At 51.2% G+C, this 21,688-nt stretch overlaps 5 protein-coding genes across 5 annotated transcripts; 2 read left to right on the top strand and 3 right to left on the bottom strand.

The window, feature by feature from the left end:
- Positions 1-1,524: 1,524 nt before the first annotated feature.
- On the bottom strand, positions 1,525-5,646 carry LTR84_005264 (uncharacterized protein; the record flags this gene model as incomplete). The annotated part of the gene is made up of 1 exon (XM_064848835.1): positions 1,525-5,646. The coding sequence occupies one exon, from the start codon at positions 5,644-5,646 to the stop codon at positions 1,525-1,527; it is 4,122 nt and encodes a 1,373-aa protein (XP_064711459.1).
- A 1,274-nt stretch (positions 5,647-6,920) lies between these two features.
- DYS1 (Deoxyhypusine synthase) lies at positions 6,921-8,060 on the bottom strand (the record flags this gene model as incomplete). The annotated part of the gene is made up of 2 exons (XM_064848834.1): positions 6,921-7,796; positions 7,851-8,060. 2 exons carry the CDS (start codon positions 8,058-8,060, stop codon positions 6,921-6,923), a joined length of 1,086 nt encoding a protein of 361 aa, XP_064711458.1.
- Positions 8,061-9,505: 1,445 nt separating this feature from the next.
- Positions 9,506-15,701, top strand: LTR84_005262 (uncharacterized protein; the record flags this gene model as incomplete). Its single annotated transcript, XM_064848833.1, has 2 exons — positions 9,506-13,186; positions 13,242-15,701. 2 exons carry the CDS (start codon positions 9,506-9,508, stop codon positions 15,699-15,701), a joined length of 6,141 nt encoding a protein of 2,046 aa, XP_064711457.1.
- A 553-nt stretch (positions 15,702-16,254) lies between these two features.
- Positions 16,255-18,133, bottom strand: LTR84_005261 (uncharacterized protein; the record flags this gene model as incomplete). The annotated part of the gene is made up of 5 exons (XM_064848832.1): positions 16,255-16,456; positions 16,570-16,915; positions 16,983-17,353; positions 17,410-17,782; positions 17,845-18,133. 5 exons carry the CDS (start codon positions 18,131-18,133, stop codon positions 16,255-16,257), a joined length of 1,581 nt encoding a protein of 526 aa, XP_064711456.1.
- A 1,375-nt stretch (positions 18,134-19,508) lies between these two features.
- LTR84_005260 (uncharacterized protein) lies at positions 19,509-21,399 on the top strand (the record flags this gene model as incomplete). The annotated part of the gene is made up of 2 exons (XM_064848831.1): positions 19,509-20,065; positions 20,145-21,399. The coding sequence occupies 2 exons, from the start codon at positions 19,509-19,511 to the stop codon at positions 21,397-21,399; spliced, it is 1,812 nt and encodes a 603-aa protein (XP_064711455.1).
- Positions 21,400-21,688: the final 289 nt, after the last annotated feature.

The raw sequence follows: 21,688 nt of genomic DNA, 5'->3' as shown, positions 1-21,688 counted from the left end.
TCTTCTTTACCATGGCTATTGGTGGGGTGAGGCTAACAAGGCTTGGTACGCCATGGTAGATGCTTAAGATGGAAAGATAAGAGTGTGGGGTGGTGTCTGATAGGTGGGCAGGTTCTGGGTTTATGATGGACCTCTATCCTCTGAACCTGGATGCCCTCTTCATGGAGATCATCGGGCAGCTTCCCACTTAGAGCGTTGCACTCAAGTCAACGTTATTTATGACTTGCAAGACTTTCTCCAGGGCAACCTCAATGTCTGGGTCGGATTTTGCATGTATTGATTCTGATTCATCCCAGACTTAAATTGAATATAGTATATCCACTCAATGTCTAATGGCCGTGCAAATGACATCTTCCCAGCTCCTAGCCAGATGGCGTACTCAAGTTGGCAATGTTACATTCAGATCTTCACCCGCAAAAAAGAAAGAGCACTTGAGTCTAGCTACAGCGAGATCGAATTCACAAATCCAGGAGAATCAGCTCGTTCCATATCGAGGCATTTGGCCGTTCATTGTTCTGCCAGCCTGAGTCTCATCGTAAGATCTAATTGGCTCTGATACGAGAAATATCTCTCTAAAGGCCTGACTGCTTTCGCCAAAGCTGTCATGGGTAGCTGTCATGGGTACCGACATCGTTATGCATATTTCGTTTACAGAGATCTGCCGAGTATCCATCCTCGCGATTTCTATCCGTTCCTGTATTGTGTACGATGCTGAGCACTTCCTTCGAGGATCCGACATTCCGAATGATACCTTGAATATCTTTGAACAATCCCCACGTGGGCAAGCGAGTTTGCCTGGTGGGGTTAGGAAGCATATGTCTCGTGCTTGTTTATCAGCTTGATCTTTAAATAGAACATCTGGGAGAGGAGACATCGCTTCATTCTGGAAAAAGGTCGTCGTGGCAGCCTTGATGGACTAGCTGCTTGGATGAGACGTTACTGTGCTGAAGATTTCGACTTTGTCGGTTCTCCAAACCAAGAAAGGGCTCTGACACTGACTGCTCCCCACGACAAGTATCAAAAATCCCGTGGGGTAGGGGAAGGGGAAGGTCCCGAGGTTCAAGGGTAGTATTGCACGGAATGCTACATCGCTTAGCAACTTGGAAATGCTTCCGTCGATACTGGTCGTGTGTCGAGCCACGATCAACAGCGATACTAACAGAGCAAGTAGCAGGACGAGCCCGTAATGGATGAGGATAAAAGATTGAGTGGGGGAAAGCAATTCGTCTACTTGCAATTTCTCAAGCCAAAGCTAATTAATGAGACAACTCCTCCCGGTCTGCTTCAGGGTTATCGACGATCGTCTGCACCCCGCAAAACCCCATACGCCATCGTTTTGTTCGTGGGTAAGGTCTTCCTTCCCAGACGTCATAAATGCTTGCAATCTACAAACCCAAATGGTTGTCGTGTCGCTCAAAGAACTCTGGGAGCCAATCCAGAACAAGGCGCTCCGCTCGCTGTCATCAAGCCCAAAATCACAAGACACACAACGCCAAGATCTCGTTTTATGTGCACCACTCATGCTCATGCTCGGAACATCTTCACCACCTGCTTGACGCTCTTTCGGCAAATAGGGCAGATGTCACACTGGCGAGCACATTCCACACAAGCGCAGACATGCCCGCAGTCGAAGAATAGAGCGTCAATCTCTTCTCCGTAACAGATCTGGCACAAGTCTGCCTGTTCATCTGCCACTTGCCAGTAAGTCGTGCCCATTCCCCACCGCTTTCCGTATTCGAATCCGCCAACATATTTGTTTCCGGTGCGATTCTCAATAAATGTACCTTGGCCGTGTCGCTCGTCGGCCTCCCATTCTCCTTCATAAGTGTCACCATTCTGGTAGGTCATCTTACCTCCCTTACCACTTTTTTTGTCACAGACAAGTGGTCCTTCGTAGACGTTACCTGTGCCAGTGATACAAAGGCATTTTTGACCATGTCCCCGTCCATTCACCAGTGGCCCTTTGAAGTAATCCGCCCCAAAGACTGCGACTTCAACGGCGTCATCAGTCGTCAGGGATTTGACGGGGTGCTTTCGTTCCACCATGCGGAGGTACGTCGATAAGGTCCAAGGATCGGTAAACTTGCCCTGTTGCTCATATTCCTTGAGTTCGGCCTCGGAAAGGACTTCACCGACAATGAAGTTTGCGCCATGATCGATCCCTTTCTCACGACTGAAAGTTTTGTCGGCTCCAATCTTGCGCCCGCCGACTTCCGAGATTCGGCGCCAGACATTGAAATCTTTATCGGCTGCGATGTATCCCATCCGGGTTCTGAGGAAATCCTTGATGTTGGCATCGGTCTTGGCAAAGAATGTGCCAAACACGCTGAAATTCTGCTTGTCTAGATCGAGGACCTGGATGATGCCATAAATGTAGGAGCCGGCAGATATCGAAGATTCACTCTCCGATGAATCGGAGGACTCGTACTCAGGAGGATGCTGTGGGACTTCCTCTTCCACAGTGTTTTGCATTGTGAAGTCCATCATTTCAGCGTCTTGTGTAACAATCGCCGCAACTATTTGTTCTTCCGCGCTAGTCAGAGGTGCCGGGTTCTCTGGGCTTTCGGTTGGCTCCTCAGCCATAAGCGTGGAGGGTGCTGCAGGATCTGTATCGTGGTTGGCCGCGTCAACGAGATGACCATGTGGGACAGCACCTAGCATGTTATCTTCTGCTGTTACAGTCGTGTCTTCGAGAGTGTGCATCGTTGTATCTACGCCCTCACCAGTGTCTTCTGATGGGAGTGGAACCGTTTCGTGAACGACGGCAGCTCTTACCAAATCTGCAACGACAGCCTCCTGCACTGAAGCCTGCTCAGCATCAGGAGCCGCCATCACTGGCTGAGTTGGCTCTTCGGGTTCGGCGACAGGTTCGAACGGGACAGCGTTGCCTCCCAGTGGTTCGTGGTCAATGTCAGCTGTCTCTGTAACAATCCGAGAATCGACGGAGTCTCCCCAGCGATCAACGTCTTCCGTAGTCTCAAAATACCAGAGACACAAAGATTGGCCTTCCAACAAACCACTTGAAATGAGTTTTCTCGGTTTCACTGGTTTGAGCTGTGCTGGTGAACCCCAGGTGTGCTCTCTTGCGTCTTTATGGCGCAATTTGAACAGTTGTATCAAGCTTGGATCCTTAATGTTCAATTTTCGAGAAAGTTGTGCTCGGATCTCTTGGTAAGTCGTCGTGTTAGGGACAACAAGGCATTGATATTGACCCTTGTGTTCTGCCTGAGTTCTGATTTTGGTTGTATCCAGAAGACCTTCTCTACCGCGTAAACAATCATCAGAGTAGCATTCCACACGAACTTGATCCGTCTTCTCTGCCACTGTTGGCTCAGTGAATTGACCGTCAGCTGGGACATACGTAAAATCCGAAGTCTTCATCCACTGTGGGAGTTTGAACTCCTCTAAAGTGCCTGTGAGATATTCAGAAACACAGCTCGTCCTGATATACATGGCAAGATAGGCGGTTTGTCTGGTGGAAGTGAGGTCTTTGAGTGCTTGGCCTTCGAGTCCTTCATATTCATTGATTCGCTTCCTGGTGTAGGAGAATATCTTGTTCCCATCGCCGTCTTCAAAAGCAAGCCATTTGGTACCAGGTCCATTCGGCCGCAAGACAGTGTAAAACTTTCCTGAATTTCGTTCCCCAACTTGTACCATGAATCCATATAGTGTGTAACTCGCGCGGCTCCCTTCCTCAGACTGATCAAGTGCCATGACTTGATCATTCAGCATGATACGATCATACATCAGTTTCCACTCACGCGTTTTCTTGTCAAACTTTTCTCGTGCGAGTGGGAGCGAGAGAAGATCGGGAAGGCGACTCTTGATATTTGCGGCGGGGAGAACTTTGTCAAGGCCTTGTTGGATGTCGCTGACACCCTCGACTGGCAGTGGGGGTATACAGATAGGGCCTTTGGACGAGTCAAAAATCTTTGCCATGGCCTGCATAAAATTTGAGTCATCTGCGAGTTCGAGCTCCATGCCTCTACGGAGGACCTCCCAAAAGGTCATTACGTCGGTGAAGGACTCTCCTGAGCGAGTGAGGTGTACAATCGCATCGTTAAGATCGACATATGGCTCTGAAGCCTTGTCCAACCATTTCATCAAGAAAATGATCTTCTGAAGATGCTCGAGCAGAGGTCTTGGTCGGCTTTGGGATTTTATTCTCCACTCACCAGCATCCGCAGCCTGCAGAGCCTTACGAAAGGGAGCCAGAAGTAGCCAAGCAGTGATTCCTGCCACCGCAGGGCTGTGATACAACGGAGGTGTGCCCATTGGAAAGTAGCCAGCCAAGGCTTTGGAATCCCACTGGGCCTCAGACTCCGATGAATGCCACCACAATGCTTGGGTTGGGTCATCGAAGATTCGAATGTATGCGTCGATGGCTATAGTATCATTTTGGAGCAAGGCAGTTCTCTGTGCATGTTGTCGACGATGAATTTCTCTCCAGGAGCCATGGAAATTGGTCCATCCCCAATCATCGTTGGCACAAGAGAATTGATGTTCGGAAGACATGTAAGTACAGGTGCGAGGTTCGGCCGGGTTGTACATGATCATGCCCAGTTGTGCTGCGACCCTCCATGTCAAGTCAACAGGTTTGTCCTGCTTCAATGCATCTGTTGACGAAGTGTTGTCGGTTGTGACAGCTTCTGAATCTTGACTGTCGGTCTCCTGCGAACTCTCTTGCGTACCTTCCTGTGAGCTCTCTTGCTTCTGTGGTTCCTGGCCATCCGGGCTTTGTGCTGGAGTAATTTTAATCTCTGGCTTGCTTGTGGCTTCAATCGTCAGAGTTTGAGTTGGGACAGCGTCATTCCCCAAATCTGCCTCTGGAGCACCTTCGTAGAAGGCAAATGTGCTATCCGTTGTGTCTGGCTCTAGCTTCGGCGGAACTGGGGTGCATCTGATGTAGGCACTGAGAGAAGAGCATTTGTTACCACGGGGGTAGAGTTTGATCTGCCAGTAGTTGCCGTCGACCTCTGCTGGCGGGGAGATCATGACCCGGGAAGGATTGGGTTTGTTCCTTGTTCCCCGTAGGTTCTTGATGACCCAGCTGAGACGAAGCTTCTTGATCGGTCGCTGGTCAGGGTCATCAACGTCGTAATATATCCTCTTCTCCACGCTGGGGACATCCAGAGCACTCAACTCAAAGTCGCGGGCATTAATCTGTGTCATTTCCTCCTCATTTGGAGTAGAGTTGTCATCCTCCCAAGTAGCCCACTCGGGAACTTCAGGACCGGGCTCCGCTGCCGCAGGAGGGGTAGGAGGCAGTCCATCTTGTTCGGGCGAAGGCTGTTGGGTGTGTGTGGTAGGATCTTCAGCCAGGTGATCTATTGTGGCTGCCTCGGGTTCTGGGATAGATGTCAACTCTTCTCGAGGTGGCGGTGGAGTTTCAACCACCGGGGAAGGTTCTTGCACAGGAACAGGAATAGGAGCCTGTGTATTGGCCATCTCTGTATCTGCCTCTTGTACAGACACAGTCGCGGTATCTTGATCAAATGGAGGAATTGTCCTTGTCGGACTAAACATTGATTCAGGTAGAGGAGGTGGTTCGAAGGCGGAGATGGAGACAACTGGCATGGTAGGACTTAACGTATGGGGAGGTGAGGCGTGCTGAACAAGCACGGGTGAATTTTGAGAGCTAGCCATGGTGATGGGTCGACGGAGAGTGAGTCACGTTGAGACTGTCAGGGTCTATGGGTGTGATGAGCAGTGCAGTGCCAGTGAGTGAAGGATGGTATTCGTTTACATGGTCAACAAGCAGGTCAAAATTGAGATCAAGTCGTCAGTATGTAGTAGCAAAGCGATAGTGATGGAAAGATGGACGGGTGAGGATGAGGATGACAGGCTGAGTAGCAGCATCAAAGTGATATAGCCAGAACAAAAAATGACAGCGGCAACGAGGATGAGTAAATGGGGTGTGCAGTAGAGAGGATCGATTGGGGTTAGTGAAGTCAGTCCGATGGGGTTCTTGCAGCTGCAGCCTGTGCATGAGGCATGAGCAGGAGCAGGCAGGGCTTCAGGAAGAGTGCTAGCAGTTAGGCAGGCATCGCCAGTAGTGGTGGTGGTGGTGGTGGTGGTGGTGATGGTGGTGTACGGATAGCCTGAGTGAGTCGAAGTTGACCGGTCGTTGTCACTTGCACTGTCAGGCTCTGGCTAAGGAACAAGAATCACTGCTCGCACTGGCTGGCGTGGCACGTCAGGCAACGATGTGCTAAGACGGGATCCCAGGGTCTCCGGATCCACCTGCAGGCAGGGCAGATGAAAAGCACTGGCAGTGCACGCAGTGGATTACAGGCGCAGTTGTTCAGCTCTGACTGGGTGACAAGTTCGCCTTGTCCGCGCATGTCAACAGCCAGACCTGGGCTTATCGATGGTCATCGGATAGGCTCAATGGGGAGGGACCGAGAGACCATTCTCCTCTAGGGCTAGTTGACACCAAGCTCCCCAGGGCCATGGGCCGCCTCGGGCTTTAGTGAGTATCTACTTGGTGGCTAATGATGCCCCCCACGCCTAACTGCCACCTCCAACAGGTGAGGCTCAGTCCAGAAAACAAAGAAACGCCTGCCACCGGTTAAGCCCAATTCCTCCCTTTGGATTCAGGCACCAACCGTGGGTCAAGAATTTTGTTTATTGGAGAGTGGCCATCTGCGATGACGAACTTTTCAGACTCTGGGGATTCATTTCGACTCATCATGTCTTGAATCTGGAAAGCTCTTTCTCCACATCACTCGACTCCACCGCCTTTGGGGATGGCTTGTCAAATCGCCCTGGATGGTCCATCAACTAAATATTCGTACCTAGCTTTAGGTACCTTGGTACCTTGCCAGATTTTGGCTAGTTTGAGGCTTGTGGCCATCCAAATGGCGGTCCCCGCAATCACCGATTCTCCAGCTCAGATTCCGGTCGAGCAAAAGTTGAGGCTACAAGGAGAGGGAAGGCGATTGTGGCCTCGACATAGACCTGGATTGGGTGAGTAAATCTTCCGTGTGTGGTCGATGATACTGCATGCTCACCTTGACGCTGTCACCATCGGTTTTGATTTTCCCCCAACTCACTGCTTCATCTGGCCTGGCTCCAGCATCACTGCCATCGAATTCTTGTCCTGTATTGATGTACACCGCACTTTCGGCACCATTCCGCATCAGGCATGCATTAGCAATATGGTGTTTGACAACGCCACCACCCAGGATGATCATTCCCGCACGTTTGGCCCGGACCGCAATCGTGTTGATCTTTCGAATGTCCTGGGCGATATCGACGCCGAGTTGGAGTGGAGATGCCTTGAACGAATGGAAATAGATCATGTCACCGAGACTACCGTCCGTCAACGCAGGACAGAAGACTGGAATATCGTTTCGGTAAGCCCAGTAGTAGACCGAGGACTCGTTGTTGATTTCTTTGCCGAGTCGGTGGATGATCTTGCTGGGAGTCCACATAAATCGTTGTCCACTTTGAGCAAATTCGTCTTCCTGCTCCTTCAACATCTGATCAAGGACGGGGACGACCCAGTCCTCAAACGCACAGTAATTGTTGTTTGGAACCACCAGGTTGCCAATTCGATTGAGCCCTTTAGCGCGCAATGCGGCCCCTGGTGTTGAGAATGATCCTAGATATGTCGGTGCCAGGCATTTGATGAAGTCTTCCTCGATTCCACCCGCCGTCGTAACAATCGCCGACACGTGGCGGTGCTGCACGAGCCAGCGAAAGGTCTCGCGTAAACCCGACGAGATCATATTGGATGTGTAACCGAGGAATATGGTGGTTTTGTCGCCCGTCTCTGGATCTCTCCATGCTCTCTGCATTCAGTCAGAAACCGCCTCGTCGAGTGTCGATGGTCGGAAGAAACCAACCATATCATTCACGATGCGGATGGCGTCCGCCAGAGCACTAGATTGGAAGCCTTGACCAGTCATCTGAAGAACAAAGTTCGAGATGATTGTGCGTTGTTCTGCGGGCAACGCAGCCCAATCGATGCCTTTGACTTGTTGAACATCATCAGGAACTGGATCTGAGGCCACAAGGACTGCATCCGTGGCTTTGGCAGGTGGTGCGGAATTCATTGCTGGGGTTAGTTGTTTGGGTATTTTTGTTCTAGGCACCACCATGTATCAAAACATCAAAAATTTGCGGGTTTTTGGGAATGGGAATTAAATGGAACTTTCCGCGTTGGGAAATGCTAGAAAGTTCACGCCAAAATAAACCAACGTCAAACTGGAGTGATCGGAGTAGTAGCTGGAGATGGGCACCCACCTATAATTACTCGTAGTAAAAACTTCAAGTACGCGAGTACCGAGTAGATAAACAGTCGGGTGCCCAGTCTGGGACTTGAGTGCGGCCGTGTGTTCCGCCAAGACACATATTACTGTAACTCCTGCCGTCTTTTCATTGATTTAAACTCTCGGACGTGGAAACCTTTGGGACCATTGCCAGCCAATGCCCGCCCAGGTGGAGAATTGATCCCCGCCCGTAGCCGTAAAGTTTTGTAATAACCATCACAAAGTCCCCCGAGCTCGAGGTTGTCGTTAGAACTTTTGGGGTGTGCAGGTGATCGGGAGGCAACCTGGAAGTCAAGTTCAAGGTTGCAGCTTCTCGGTCTCGGTAATAATAATTAATGCGGATATACTAGTATCTGAGCGGATCGGCGGCTAACTTTCAAGCGCGTCGTGGTTGCCTCGTTTGTGTCAGCCCCATCTCTTTCGTCTTCTTTCTCCTGGCTTTTCCATCTCTTCTTCACGAAAACCAATCCAAACATCACATTATCACCCCATCACAGGTTTGGAGATTCAATCAAACACATATTCGCGCATCCATCGCGCCGTTTCCACATAATTACCCAGTCCCTGGTTCGACTAACCCGCACGTCTGGCGCGCTGTCCACAGAATCAGTCCAACGCTTTTCCACGATTCGGATTTCAACTGAAGCACCACGTTGACACATACAACATCGGCATAACCAGTCCTGGTCGTCCACTACAACGCCCGTATTTCGCTCAAGTCCTTCTTCTTGTATCAAGTTGGCTCGCTGGCCGGTAACACGAATTCATCAGCTTCTTAACAAATCCGTTGGAACTCCGTCCGATCAACCCTGCAATTCGAAATCCCGGGCTCGGCAACAAACCCCCGTGCAACCAGTGCAGCAACAGACCTCGTCGGGGCTTGACACAGACCTGCATCGACGGCTACGAATTCAGGAATTGATTTGTACGACTGCTGGCCATTGTTAAACTTTCGACCGGTAACTCGCCCTCATCAATCAAAAGTGGCTTGTGACCGGCGGTAACAGGCTCTACCACGAACTCGCGCAGCGGGAGCCGTCTCCTCCCCCCTCGCCTTCCAAGTTCGAAAAAGAACACCTCGATTGCTCCAAGCTCCAATAAGCCAAGAGCGTGGCTGAAACCGAGTTGACTCATCTCCACCTCCACCACGTGATGTCCTTCCTGCGACGGGCTATCCCATATCTAGCACTAGCTCGTCCTGCTTTCCGCCAGGGCGGCTGACATAATCCATGTCCTCGAGGTATCCCAACCCCAACAACAATCGTGAACGATCTCCACCTCCACGATTCGATCGCAGACCCTCTGGCACCTACAGTTCGTTAGGTTCTTCATACAGAGGAGCCGCAGATCCGGGGCCTCCATCGGATCGTGCTCCTCCTCGAGGGCCCAAGGCTGATTTTCGAGGCTCTAGTTTTGCCGCGCGAGGTCGGGGAGGCTTCCCACGCTCTAGTGACACATGGGATCGTGACCGTGACCGCGATCGTGACAGGGAGGCTCGACCTGCTCCACAATCTTATCGTACAAGAGACGATGACAGGCCGGATTGGCCGCGGCGAGATCGTGAATTTGGAACGGGAGACAGAGGTGGTACCGTGGTCAGAGACAGCCGGCCATATGTTGGAGCTCGAGACCGCTCTGCTTCTCCGATCCGAGCGCGGAGGGATTCACGAGAAAGCATTCCATCAACGTATAGTCGCCCCGCCGACAACACCTCTTACTACGCTCCAGCTTCGCGAGGTGGGCTGACCCGAGGCCGTGGTAGAGGTGACTGGGAACGAAGCCGGGGTCGGAACTCCTTTGTGGGCGAACGAGATAGAGATCTTTTCCACAACCGAAGTCGCTCACGAGAAAGCTGGCGGGATCGTGACTTTGACCGTGGTCGGCAAATTCCCCCCGAATCCGATCGACCGGATCGTTACGACCGCAGGGATTTTGATCGCGGTAGTAGAGAACGTGATATCAGAGGGCAAGATATTCGGCAAAGAGATCACTCACCAGCGAGAAGCACAGGAGGGCACGCGCTGGGCTCGGTCGCCACACCATCCACCCTTGCGATTGATCGTGCAACAAAGCCTGAACATGATTCCTCTAGGAAACCGTCTGTGGTTGCAACTCCTACTGTTTCGATTCGTGATCTGCGCAGAGATGGCGATCAATCAGATTACTTTGGACCTTCTAGAACGGATCCTGTTAGGCGTGACCCTGCACAAGCTGCTCCACAACCAGCCTCAGCCGTTGGCCTGGACTACGGACCTCCACCCTCGGTCGCACCAGTCACTACCCCGGCCTCCGAGAAGCCGCCAGTATCAAAGGCGCCCCCTCCAAAGATTGAACCCGTGGTAGCCATACAATCATCTTTTCAGCCTCCCAGTGGACCAAAAGCTGTCCGCACTCCCTCTACGCCAAACGCACCTCAAGGCCCAAAAGCGTCCCAACCAAATGACACTTGGCCTCGCAGTGAGCCGCATTCACGGCCGCTGCGCACAAGCATTGTGCCTACTTCTAGTAGCATATCAGTCGAAGCAAGCTCAAAGAAGGACGAATCTTCAACCGAGTCCCGTACAGCTCAGTCTCCGGCACTCGATAGAACAATGCCACCAAATGTTCCTTCTGGGCCAAGATTAGGCCCCACAACTTCGAACTTCAAGCCAAGGATAGCTTCGGTGGAGCCTGTAAGTGCTACAACTTCTCCCACGGCGTTGCGTGAGCAGTCCAAACCCACCGCGCCAGATAGCAAACCTTCTGCAATCCCAACAGGACCTAGACTTGATAGAGAGTTGACGCATAGAGATGGTTCTCGGCCGAATTTGCCGGGAACCAGTTCGAAATCATGGGTTGCTCCTGAATACAAACCGAAGCCCTCTATCATGAATCAATTGAACAAGCCATATCAACCAGAGCCACGAGAGCGAGCAGTATTCATTCCCACAGGTCCAAGACAGGCTTCGTCTTTCCATGGACTCGTGGACAAAGGCCGGCCCTTACAGAGTTCCATCACATCCGTTCCAGCTGCACCCACAGGCCCAAAATCGCTATCTGCTACTAGCCCAAGGATTCCAGAAGGAAAAATTACACTCATTCCCAGACAGCCGATTGAGGAAGTCCACACTCCTGATGATGTTGAGATGTCGATGCCGGCTACTAGCGAGGACGAGGACGAAGGGGATGATGATGCATTTGATGAAGAATACTATTTGCTGTCAGAAGAGCGGTTCAAGCAAGAAATGGGTCTTTTGGAAGCTCGGAAGCCCCCACCCTTGTTACAAGATGGGACCATCGTGCCGCTCTTGATCAAGTTGCAATTCCTTGAGATGCTACTGCAGGATAGCATACCACAAACGGTCCTTGCGCCGGCCGAAGACTCAAGGCAGGATATACTTGCCACGTCGAACGTGGCTACCAGTCTTCCATCCCCTACACAAACTTCAAACGAGGCCAGTACCAAGTCAGACCCTGAAGAGGCTTATCCCAAAGGTCGACCATTGAAACAAGCACCTGTCAACCCCATTCCCACCCCACCCATTGAGGATTTACCCTATCTCGAAAAGATTTGCCCACACAGAATACTGTTTGATGAATCAGATAATGAAGTCGAGCATGAAGCAGTCAATACATTGCTCCAGCAAGAGTTTGAAGATACCGCCTGGGAATGGCGCTCCGAGATGGGAGACACAGAGGCAGATTTCAAGCGAAAATACCATGTATGGCGACAAGAGATTGCTCATCTGGAACATGATCGTCGTGATTTGCAAGCCAGTCCCGCTCCTGCGTCTCCAGCTCCATCTGTCGCTCCATCAGTCACACCTTCGTTGACTCATGAACGAACAAGAGGAGCACGAAATACAACTGAGGCGGATTTGCAGGCTGCAATTCTGATGTCACAACAGTCGGCAAAAGAAGAAGAAGAAAGACGAGAACGAGAAGCGGCCTCCAGCTCTGTTCCTAACTATGAGACGGAAGCAGTCATTCCCCCAATGTTGAGACCAGCAGAGATCGAATCCTGTTATTTCGAGGACACCAATCGCTTGATTGCGGATGATCTAATTATTGATATCTATGCGTATCTACCACCAGTTGACGATTTTACAAGCGAGGAACAGTCCTTATTCATCAATGCGTATTGTCAAACCCCCAAGAAGTGGGGCAAGATTGCAGAGTCTATTCCTGGGCGTTCATATCAAGAATGCATTGCCCATTATTACTTGACAAAGACCCGAGCGCACTACAAGGATATCTGGAGAAGATCGCAGCCAAAGAAGAGGCGTGGTAGAGCCGCCACTAAGCCTCGTTCGACAGCCTTGATGTCTGAGCTTGTTTACGGTGACGATGGTGAAGCGGGCCCTGTTGCCGTTACCGACAGCGGCAGACCCAGAAGAGCTGCCGCGCCAACTTTTGGGGATCCCGCCAGCGAGAATGATCCTTCCACACCAGTGCCGCAATCAAAGAAACTGACCACTACTCTAAAGGACGGCAGTGCAGAGCCAACTCCCAAAGCACCCAGAGGTCGAAAGGCGGGTATAGCGACCAAGACAAGAAGGACCAAAGCTCAAATTGAAGCGGATAAGCAAGCACAAGCACTCTTGAATGCGTCCGAGTCTTTCCCTTCCAAGGCAATCAATGGTACAAAGGCGGACCGAGGCCGAACCCTTCTACGCGCAGAGAATGTTCCAATTCGAGCTGAGCCACCACCCGTTCCACAGCCTCCTCAACAACCAATTGATACTGTGCCACCACAATATCCTGTAGCCGACGGCTCCGTAGACCCCATTGCGGCTCACCATCCTGTAGCATCTCAGGTAACCAGTTACTGGTCGGTGCCGGAACAAAGCAAATTCCCGCAACTACTGGCCTATTTTGGTCGGGATTTCGCTGCCATTGCTGAATTCATGAAGACAAAGAGCATGACTATGGTAAGCATTGTGCCATCACCTATTCCGAAATTTATCATGAGCTAACCTGTGGTAGATCAAAAATTACTATATTCGACAAGTCAACGATGGCAAGGAGGAATTTGAGAAGTTCGCTCAAATGGGGGAGCAAGCACGCGCGGCAGGGAAGAAACCTGGACAACCGCCTAGCCCAATCGCGCCACCAAAGCGTAGGTACGAAGCGACACCGTCAATGGCTGTCCCTCGCCACGTTCCCGTCCAGATCGATCAAGTATCTACGCAGGCCGATTCTTTAGCACCAATGGTAAAGCAAAGTGTCATCGATGAATTTCCGCAAAACATCGTGGAGAGGAATGCGCTAGGTAACGTGATTGCCAAACCCCAGGCGATTCCACGAGATATTCCACCCTTACCAATACAATCCCAACCAAAAGTCGAGGAGGTTGCGAAACTGGATCGCACCACACTATATGGAGCCAAACCCTCGCATGGTCCACGACCTGGAGTTTTCCAAGAAGATCATGTCGGATTTCCGCCAAATCGGCAACCCTTGCGCATGCCACCCCAAGATCACTCGCCTCACCAACATGCACAACGCCTTCCTGAAATCACTCGTGCTGATATTTCACTACAGCCACAACTCTCTGCTTATTCACAAGCACTCCTTAATCAGCCGAGAGACCCTATTCAACAGGTCCAGCAACGCTCTCAACCCCCACCTGTGCAAAATGTACAAGCTTCACGCTCACAAGGCGAGAAATACGGTCAACCACCGCCGAGCAATATTTTCCGACATAGTCACAGTCGAACCAATAGTTCCACTGCGCCACCGAGTCATTCCCTCCTAGAACAAGCTCAGGATCTGACCTCACTCCGTCTGGCCGAAAGCAAGCCTAGAAATGCCACGTATAGTCTGGTACCCAACCCGTCGCAGATGCAAGTGTCAACGCCTCCTATCGCTCCACCTATCAAGAATGAAATGTCTGTCCACGGAAACCCACCTTCAGCTTCCTCTATTCCGCCGCCAGTCGATCCACCAAAGCCACCAACTAAACGTTCAAACGTCTTCGGCCTGTTGAATGATGACCCTCCAGAGCCGCCGCCGAAGCGTCCTTCACTCGAGGCAGCCAAACGACCAAGCTTACTCTCACCTCAGCCAGGACCGGAAGGAGTCGGCCATAGTCATTTGCAACAGCAACAACAGCAACAACAACATCGTCAGGGACCGCCAGAGGACTCTAGTCTTGGCCGGTTAGGTCGAGGATCATACAATCCTAGCGGGAACCCCATTGGAAGCGGGTCTGGCCACTCTCTGGGAGATTATCAAAACGCTATGAATAGTCTCCAGCCAGCACCACCCAGCAATGAAACATGGATGGACCGCTTTGATCCCAGGCCTCAGAGTGGTCTCAGCGAGCAACGAAATCCACATCATTCACCCGGTCCAAGCCATTATTCGGTAATCCCTCCATCAACACAGTCGAATAGTGTTCCCCCAATTCATTCTTTGCGAGCGGAGACTCCTAGAGGATTGGAACGTAGCCCTATGGACCATCGACGCTCACTACTCAGCAACATCGGCCAAATGCCTCATGCTCCCTCTCCTCCGCCACAACAAACTGCACCACCGAATCAGCCCTATCGAAGTATGTCTGGGAGCTCTCATCACTCTCGGGTGTCATCGATTGGCTATGCTCAAGGTCAGAGTGCAGCTCAAGCTGGTGCTCTTGGTCTTCAACCAACAACTCTCCCACAGTCTGCAGGCTCCACTCCCGTTTCCAGTCTTCATCAGCGTGGACCGTCATTGCATGATTTTCAACCACGGTTGACTATCCAACAGCACATGGCTCAGAAGCAACAGGAACTTCAACGTGAGCATGACAGACAGATTCAACGCCAACGAGAAGTTGAGGTAGCCCAGCAACGAGATAGGGATCGCGAACGCGAACGCGAACGTGAACGTGAGCGGGATATTCACCAACTCCACCACCACCAGCAACAACAACATCACCAACCGCAGCAGCAGCAACCGTCATCGCAACCGCCGCCTCCGCAGCAGCAGCAACAGCAACAGCAACAGCAACAGCAACAGCAACAGCAACATTTGAGACGAGACATTTTTGGTATTGATCCTCACACCTCGGGTGGAATAGGTCGTCAGACCCAACTTGGCGGGGTGGGAAACCAGAGCCATATGTCGTTCGCACAACGTGACATACCGCGAACATTCACGCCTCCCCAACAACAGCAGCAGCAGCATCATCATAATCCCTATGGTGGGCCTAATAATGTCGCACATGCACTGAACCACCCGCATCAGCACCAACAGAGCGCTCCTCTGACTCAAAATCAGGGACCTCCAAGCCAGCAATCCCAACCACCTCCACCTCAGCATCAGATGCATCATCGCCTTCACGCACCACAGCCGCAACGTCAACCACCGCCACAATCACATCCTATTCTACATCCAGGAACACCTGTGCATTACAGAGGTCTGAGTCAAGGTGGAGAGCCTAGACGCGAGGAACGGCGGTGATTCGAGTGGAAGCTGTGGTTACCAGGAGAACCAGCTTTACCATTGTCGGGTTCATATTCTATTGTATCAATGTTTTTACCACTTTGTGTTTTGTGTATAAAAAAACCCTCCAAATGTGTGGCATAAAGGAAGGGAAAGGTAACAGGAGCAACGAAATGTACGTGTATGGATGGTTCGGGGGGAGGGAAGGACAGGTATCCATGCATTCATATGTGGGCAACGAGCAAGAACCAGCGACCAGACCTACCCAAATTACTATTACTAAGAACTTTGGATGAGAATTGAAGAATAGAACAGAGCAGAAGAAGGAACACATAGCAGGAGATAGTGACATGGCAGTTAGTTGTATTGTCCGCTTTTTTCATCTCTCGAGGTTCCATCCATTCCATGGCCTTTGAATGTTCCCCGGTATGCCGTGCTGCCAAGTCGACACAGACAAAGACACAGACACAGATGCAGATGCAGACCTCTTACACATGCTGGCTTCGTGGCATCGTCCGCTCAAAATAATTGACTACTTTGCTAGCCTATTATACAACTCCGACATACTAAGTTACCCCTTGGACCAGTCGTCCGGCAGGGCGAAGCGGGCATCGTGGTCGTCCATGTGCTCGAGGTCGCCGTCCAGGTGCGGCCGGTTCTTGGACTCGATGTCCTGGTTCAGCGACGCGTCGGCGCTGGTCGAGTTGGATTCTTCGGCTTTGGGCAGCTGCATCCGGATCACGGTGTTGAGGAATGATATGCCCCATTTCACGCTGTGGACGGTTAGTTTCTGGCTGGGTGGTTTCTAACGGACAGGTGTCTTGGAATGGGGAAAGGGAAGGGTTTGTTGGGTGCAGGGTGTTGGGTTGCTTGCTTGCTTGCTTACCTTGTCCATTCATCTACGATTTTCTCGTTCTGTCGGTACCGGTCTTCTCGTTCGTGGTCCGGCATGGTCAAGGTGTTGCGGATGTGCTCGGCGAAGCGAGGGGTGTCCCAGGGGTTCACGACCACACATGCGGGCAGGGTTTTGGCGGCTCCGGCGTACTGAGACATGACGAGGATGCCTTTGGTTTTATTCTCTGCTTGGCAGGCGGAGAATTCGTAGCTGACCATGTTCAGACCGTCCTGGAGGGATGATATGATGCATACGTCGGCGACAGCGTATAAAGCGCAGAGATGTTCGGGCTTCACCGATCGGTAGAGATAGTGGATGGGTGTGTGAGAGAATGTACCTATGCTTGGGTCAATGATCTTGGAGACCGCCACTGATTCAAGAGTTGCCTGAGCTGGGGAACTGACTGTGTTTTCCATTGATATATCCTATCAGGCGTTCGACTTCGTCCCTCAGTTTCTGGTAGGTACTCACGTCTGCGCGGGTAGGAATAGCCAGTTGAATCAGAGCGACCTTGCCTAGCCAGTCGGGATTCTCAGTCAGAAATCGATCGAACGCCTTCAACTTTTGTGGGATGCCCTTGATGTAGTCCAATCGATCGACTCCCACAATGACCTTTTGTCCGCGGAAGTCATTTCTTAGCCTTTCCAGTTCTTCTTGAGTCTCTTCTGCGCCTAATCTGTCCTTAAATTCTTGAGGCTGGATGCCGATGGGAAAGCCATGGACAATGACTTTTCTTCCTTCGTAATGTAAATCATTTGGTGACACACTAACACCTCTGGATTTATTGGTCAGCGACGCTAAAAATGAAGTGGCCCCCCGTTCGAGACTTACTCCAACACGGTACAGGCACTCTCCACGAAATCCTTAGCGTAGCCATTTGTGTGAAACCCTACCACGTCGCAACTGAGTAGGCTCTGGCATATCGCCTCGCGGAACGGCAATATCGAGAAGAAGTCCTCGCTGGGGAATGGGGTGTGTAAGAAGAAGCCGATGCGGAGGTTTTTCTTCTTTGTCATTCGTTGTCGTAGAATTCCAGGCAGAAGTAGCAGGTGATAGTCGTGTACCCAGATGATATCACCATCTTCAACGATGGGAAGGATATTGTCGGCAAACACCTCGTTGACTTCCTGGTAAGCGGCTGCCCATGTCTTTTCCGAAAATACCTTGTCAGGCATCCGGTGCATTAGAGGCCATAGAACGGAATCTGGATATTACTTCAATCGCCTGCCAAGGAATTGGACATGGTTGAATCCATAAATGACTTACTGGAAAATCCATTGTAATGTCTCTCGGCCAGGTCACTGTTGAGAAACACTGGAACAGCACCGAATTGATCCTGAAGTTCACGGCGAACGGTGTCCTTATCATTGCGATGCACATCGATACCAGGCCAACCAAACCACTTGAAATCCACGACCTTGGCCAAACTTCTCAGACCGGATACGAGTCCGCCTGAGGACATGCTATAATCGAAATTGCCATCTGGCTTGGGGGTTATAGTTATAGGTAAGCGATTTGCAACGACAATGACACGGCCCTCGAAGTTTGTGTCCATGTTCAGATGACAAGTTGGATGGAGTGTCTAGGGGTTGAGGATAGGGGTTGAGGATAGGGGACAATGTGACGTTTTCTATATCTTTCTGCTACGTGGCATACGTCCACAGTGATATAGGGAAACGGTGCAACATATTTCTTGAAGATGATGTCAGAGTCTCGAGCGTTGTGGGGACACGGAACTATCCAGGTGGGTGCCATGAACTTGATGGAAGATATCCGTAAGTTGAACAGAACGAGACGTCGGTGATGAACCAAAGTCGGGACTGGACAAGGGTTTTGTGGACCGGCCGTGGCCATGCACAGCCCGGTGAGAGTTTGTCGTAGAAGAAGAGACCAGTCCACTCGTGGTTGCATCTCGACCAATTGAAGATGAAGCGAAACTGCTAGAACTTCAAGTTGGGCAAGCTGGTGGGAATGCAGGGCTCCATGGGACCTGTTGGGTGAAGAATCGCCGATGGCGGGAATAACATCCGCTGCATCACGTTGAGAAGATGGATCACAAGGCTGAGAAATGACGCCAATTCTTAGCTGATCGGCACGGACACAGAAGGAGAAAACAAGATTTGGACCGTTGAATTTAGTAGTTGATACTAGGTTAGATACGCAATATACTAAAGCTGCCACTTGTTCAGGCGGGAAGGTTCTGGTTGACATGACGGAAGCATTTCTCCGAGGAAGGCTGTTCCGGGTCGTCGTAGTCGTAGCTGTGGAACAATTTCTCCGGTGGGGAACCTCTATCCGTACGTGACTGCCTCATCAAAGTGGTCGTATTCGTCGTAAAGGAAGAAGGAACAGGCACCGAGAGGAAGGCAGGTGCGACTAGCGAGTATACCAATTTTCGGTCATTTCGTTGCTCGCATGTGATTACCCCTCCCTTCCTCCCCATGCCTCTCGAACAGACCGAACTTAAGACGGAGAGAGGCGCCAATTAATCGTTACGATGATTAATACATTGGTAGATATCTCCCTGGGTCATGTTACGGAAGGAGGCGACTGATTCTCGGATAGGGCACGGCCAGATCGATCTTTCAACAGCCACCGTGCGAAGAGACTGGTGATCTGACGATGCTCATCCAACGACCCTCAAGTTTTGATTGGTGGTTTGTGCGTGGACCTCGTGAAGTCTGCGTCGTGAGGACACGAGAGCCTCGGTGCACACTCTCCGCATTTCGTTTACCCAGTCCTGCTTGCAGTTGCCAATTAGTGGCCATGACAACAAAACGCCACCAAAGCTTCTCAGTACTCAGGCTTGTGGGAAAAGGAGATCTGGTGATGTGGTGTTCTCAGCCGCATTGTGCGGTCTCAGTTCGCTCTCTGGCCATTTCAACGATGATTTTCACAATCTGTTCCTTTGAGGTCTGCTAACCTTCAATATGGCACCAACCATGGTATATTCGGCCGTGGCACCAATGGCCAGTCATGACCAGCCGACAACACGAATTCATGGGCGAGTGAAGGAAATCATGATTGCTTTTGCAGTCATGACCATACCAATGACCATCTTCTCTGCACTTCTGCTTGGCCTGATCTTCCACTATCGGGTCGTTCAGAATCCTTTTGTGTCCGACGACCTGGCATTTGACGCTGGACAAGATGTCTCGAGCGTCGTGTTCGTCAAGATCAGTGCGACCACCCTCATCACCATTGCTTCATGGTCAAGTACTACAGCTCCAATCTTAGTCGGGTTTCCCGTCACTCTGGTCTCGTATCCTGTCGCCAGCGGAATACTCACTGCGTCCATCAAACAGGAAGCAGCCCAGTTACCCACTCCATACCAGTTTTCTTTGTTGCTGAAGATGCTTTCAGGAGGATCTGTATCAGCGTTGTGGAGCTGGTTACAGTACGCCTTTGGCTGGAAGGCCCGAAGAGAACCTCAGGGCAGATCAGTAAAGACTCTGACGAGTATACTTACTCTTGGCATCATCTTGAGGTTTGCACATCCCTTGCCCATCCTCGCTTGATAGTTTCCCTCCTTAGCTGGCTGTTGGATCTCTAATCCAAGTCAATAGCACTTTTGTCTTTGCCACCGATACTTGGCTGCACTTCACCACGAAAACGGTCAACTTCTCGCAGGTTACACCCACCTCAGATGCCTTCGACCTAAGTTTTGGCGTCTACGATAACTGCACTGATGTCTCCCAGACCTATTCCTTTGGTTGCAATATGGATAATCCTGCCTCAGGTGCGGTTCTCATGAGCTCCACTCCGATCGAAGTCCTTTCCAATATCTCGGATAGCATGCTAATTCAAACACATACCATTGGAAGCGACCAATTCGCCTACCTGACAAATGCACAGCTCTCTCGGCTGGCATCCATCGACTATAGTGCTAAGTCATATGCTGTGCAATCTCAATGCAAACCTGTCACGAGCAGTTGCATGAGTACTGATGATGTTGCTGGCGTGGGCACATTCTACCATTGCCCCTTTGCCTTCCAAGGGATGGCGGATACAAGCGTGGGCTCTTTGAACTCAGTCACCATGGCCTACTTTACCGATTCTTCGGGGGCCAACAACAATACCAACACGAATCACATAGGCAACCCCTATTACCATGCTGCTGTAGCAGTCGTGAACATGCGGAATGGTGTCTCTCAAGCTTTAATGAGCGATCCAGAGATCATCAAGGGCGGACACGGAGGCTCCACCATCATTGCGTTGTTTTGTAATTCGACGATCTACGACCTTGAGTACACGTCTGTGAACGGCAGTGTCACCCGTTTCGCCGTAAACCTAAGCAACAGCTCCACGACAAACATTCTCCAAGGTTCCCAGAGACTCACGGATGCTGGCGATGCAAATCTCGTTCAGGCCGCAAGTGTTGCCGGTCTCGGAAACTCTGCTCAAGCCATCTCGGATCAATTCGCACTGTCCTACAGCCAAACCGCGCTTGCTGTGGCTGTAGGGGCCTTCCAGCCGCGGCCAGCACTCGAGTTGCAGTCACGGGAGGACATGCTTGTCGCACGTGTGCCTAAGTTGCCGTTGGCGTGCTTGCTAGCTGCCAACCTCTTGCTGGTATTGCTGGGAATTGCATTGACTGTAGTCGCATTCCTGTCTTCCAGCCGCGAGACAGGTGAAATTCAGGCGCGATTGAGCATTGCTGCACTTGTTGCGTCTCAATTCGAAGAAGTGAGAACGCGCTCTCCGGTGGAGAAGGTCGAAGACATGTTCGAGGAAAGCCATGGCGAGCCGGGACCGCGCATTGGGTTTTTCAGATCCCCGGAGGGTGCTTGGGTGTTTGGCAGTTTCCGCCCAATTTCATAACATCCGCAAACCCTGGTGTGAGGCTGAGACAGAGCTTTGGCAATCATTGAGCGAACTTTGCAATACGTTTGAAAATTATCAGGAGCTTCGCTTTGCGTAAAAGCACGCGTGATCATGCACGCTACCGTACCCTCGTGCAGCGCGGAACCTGATCGTCAAGGCGAGGGGAGGCTTGCAGAAAAGGAGACTCACGATACATTAACTTCACCCCTTTTAATCCACTGGTTATCCCCATCGTAGCCTTTCACCCTGACGGTGGAATTACGCGCACACTTCTGTAACCGGCTGC

Source organism: Exophiala bonariae (genome assembly GCF_035927105.1).
Source record: "Exophiala bonariae strain CCFEE 5792 chromosome Unknown scaffold_2, whole genome shotgun sequence".
Taxonomy (NCBI): Eukaryota; Fungi; Ascomycota; class Eurotiomycetes; order Chaetothyriales; family Herpotrichiellaceae; genus Exophiala; species Exophiala bonariae.
The sequence above is the reverse complement of the archived record's forward strand: the minus strand, read 5'-3'. Positions and strand labels throughout refer to the sequence as shown.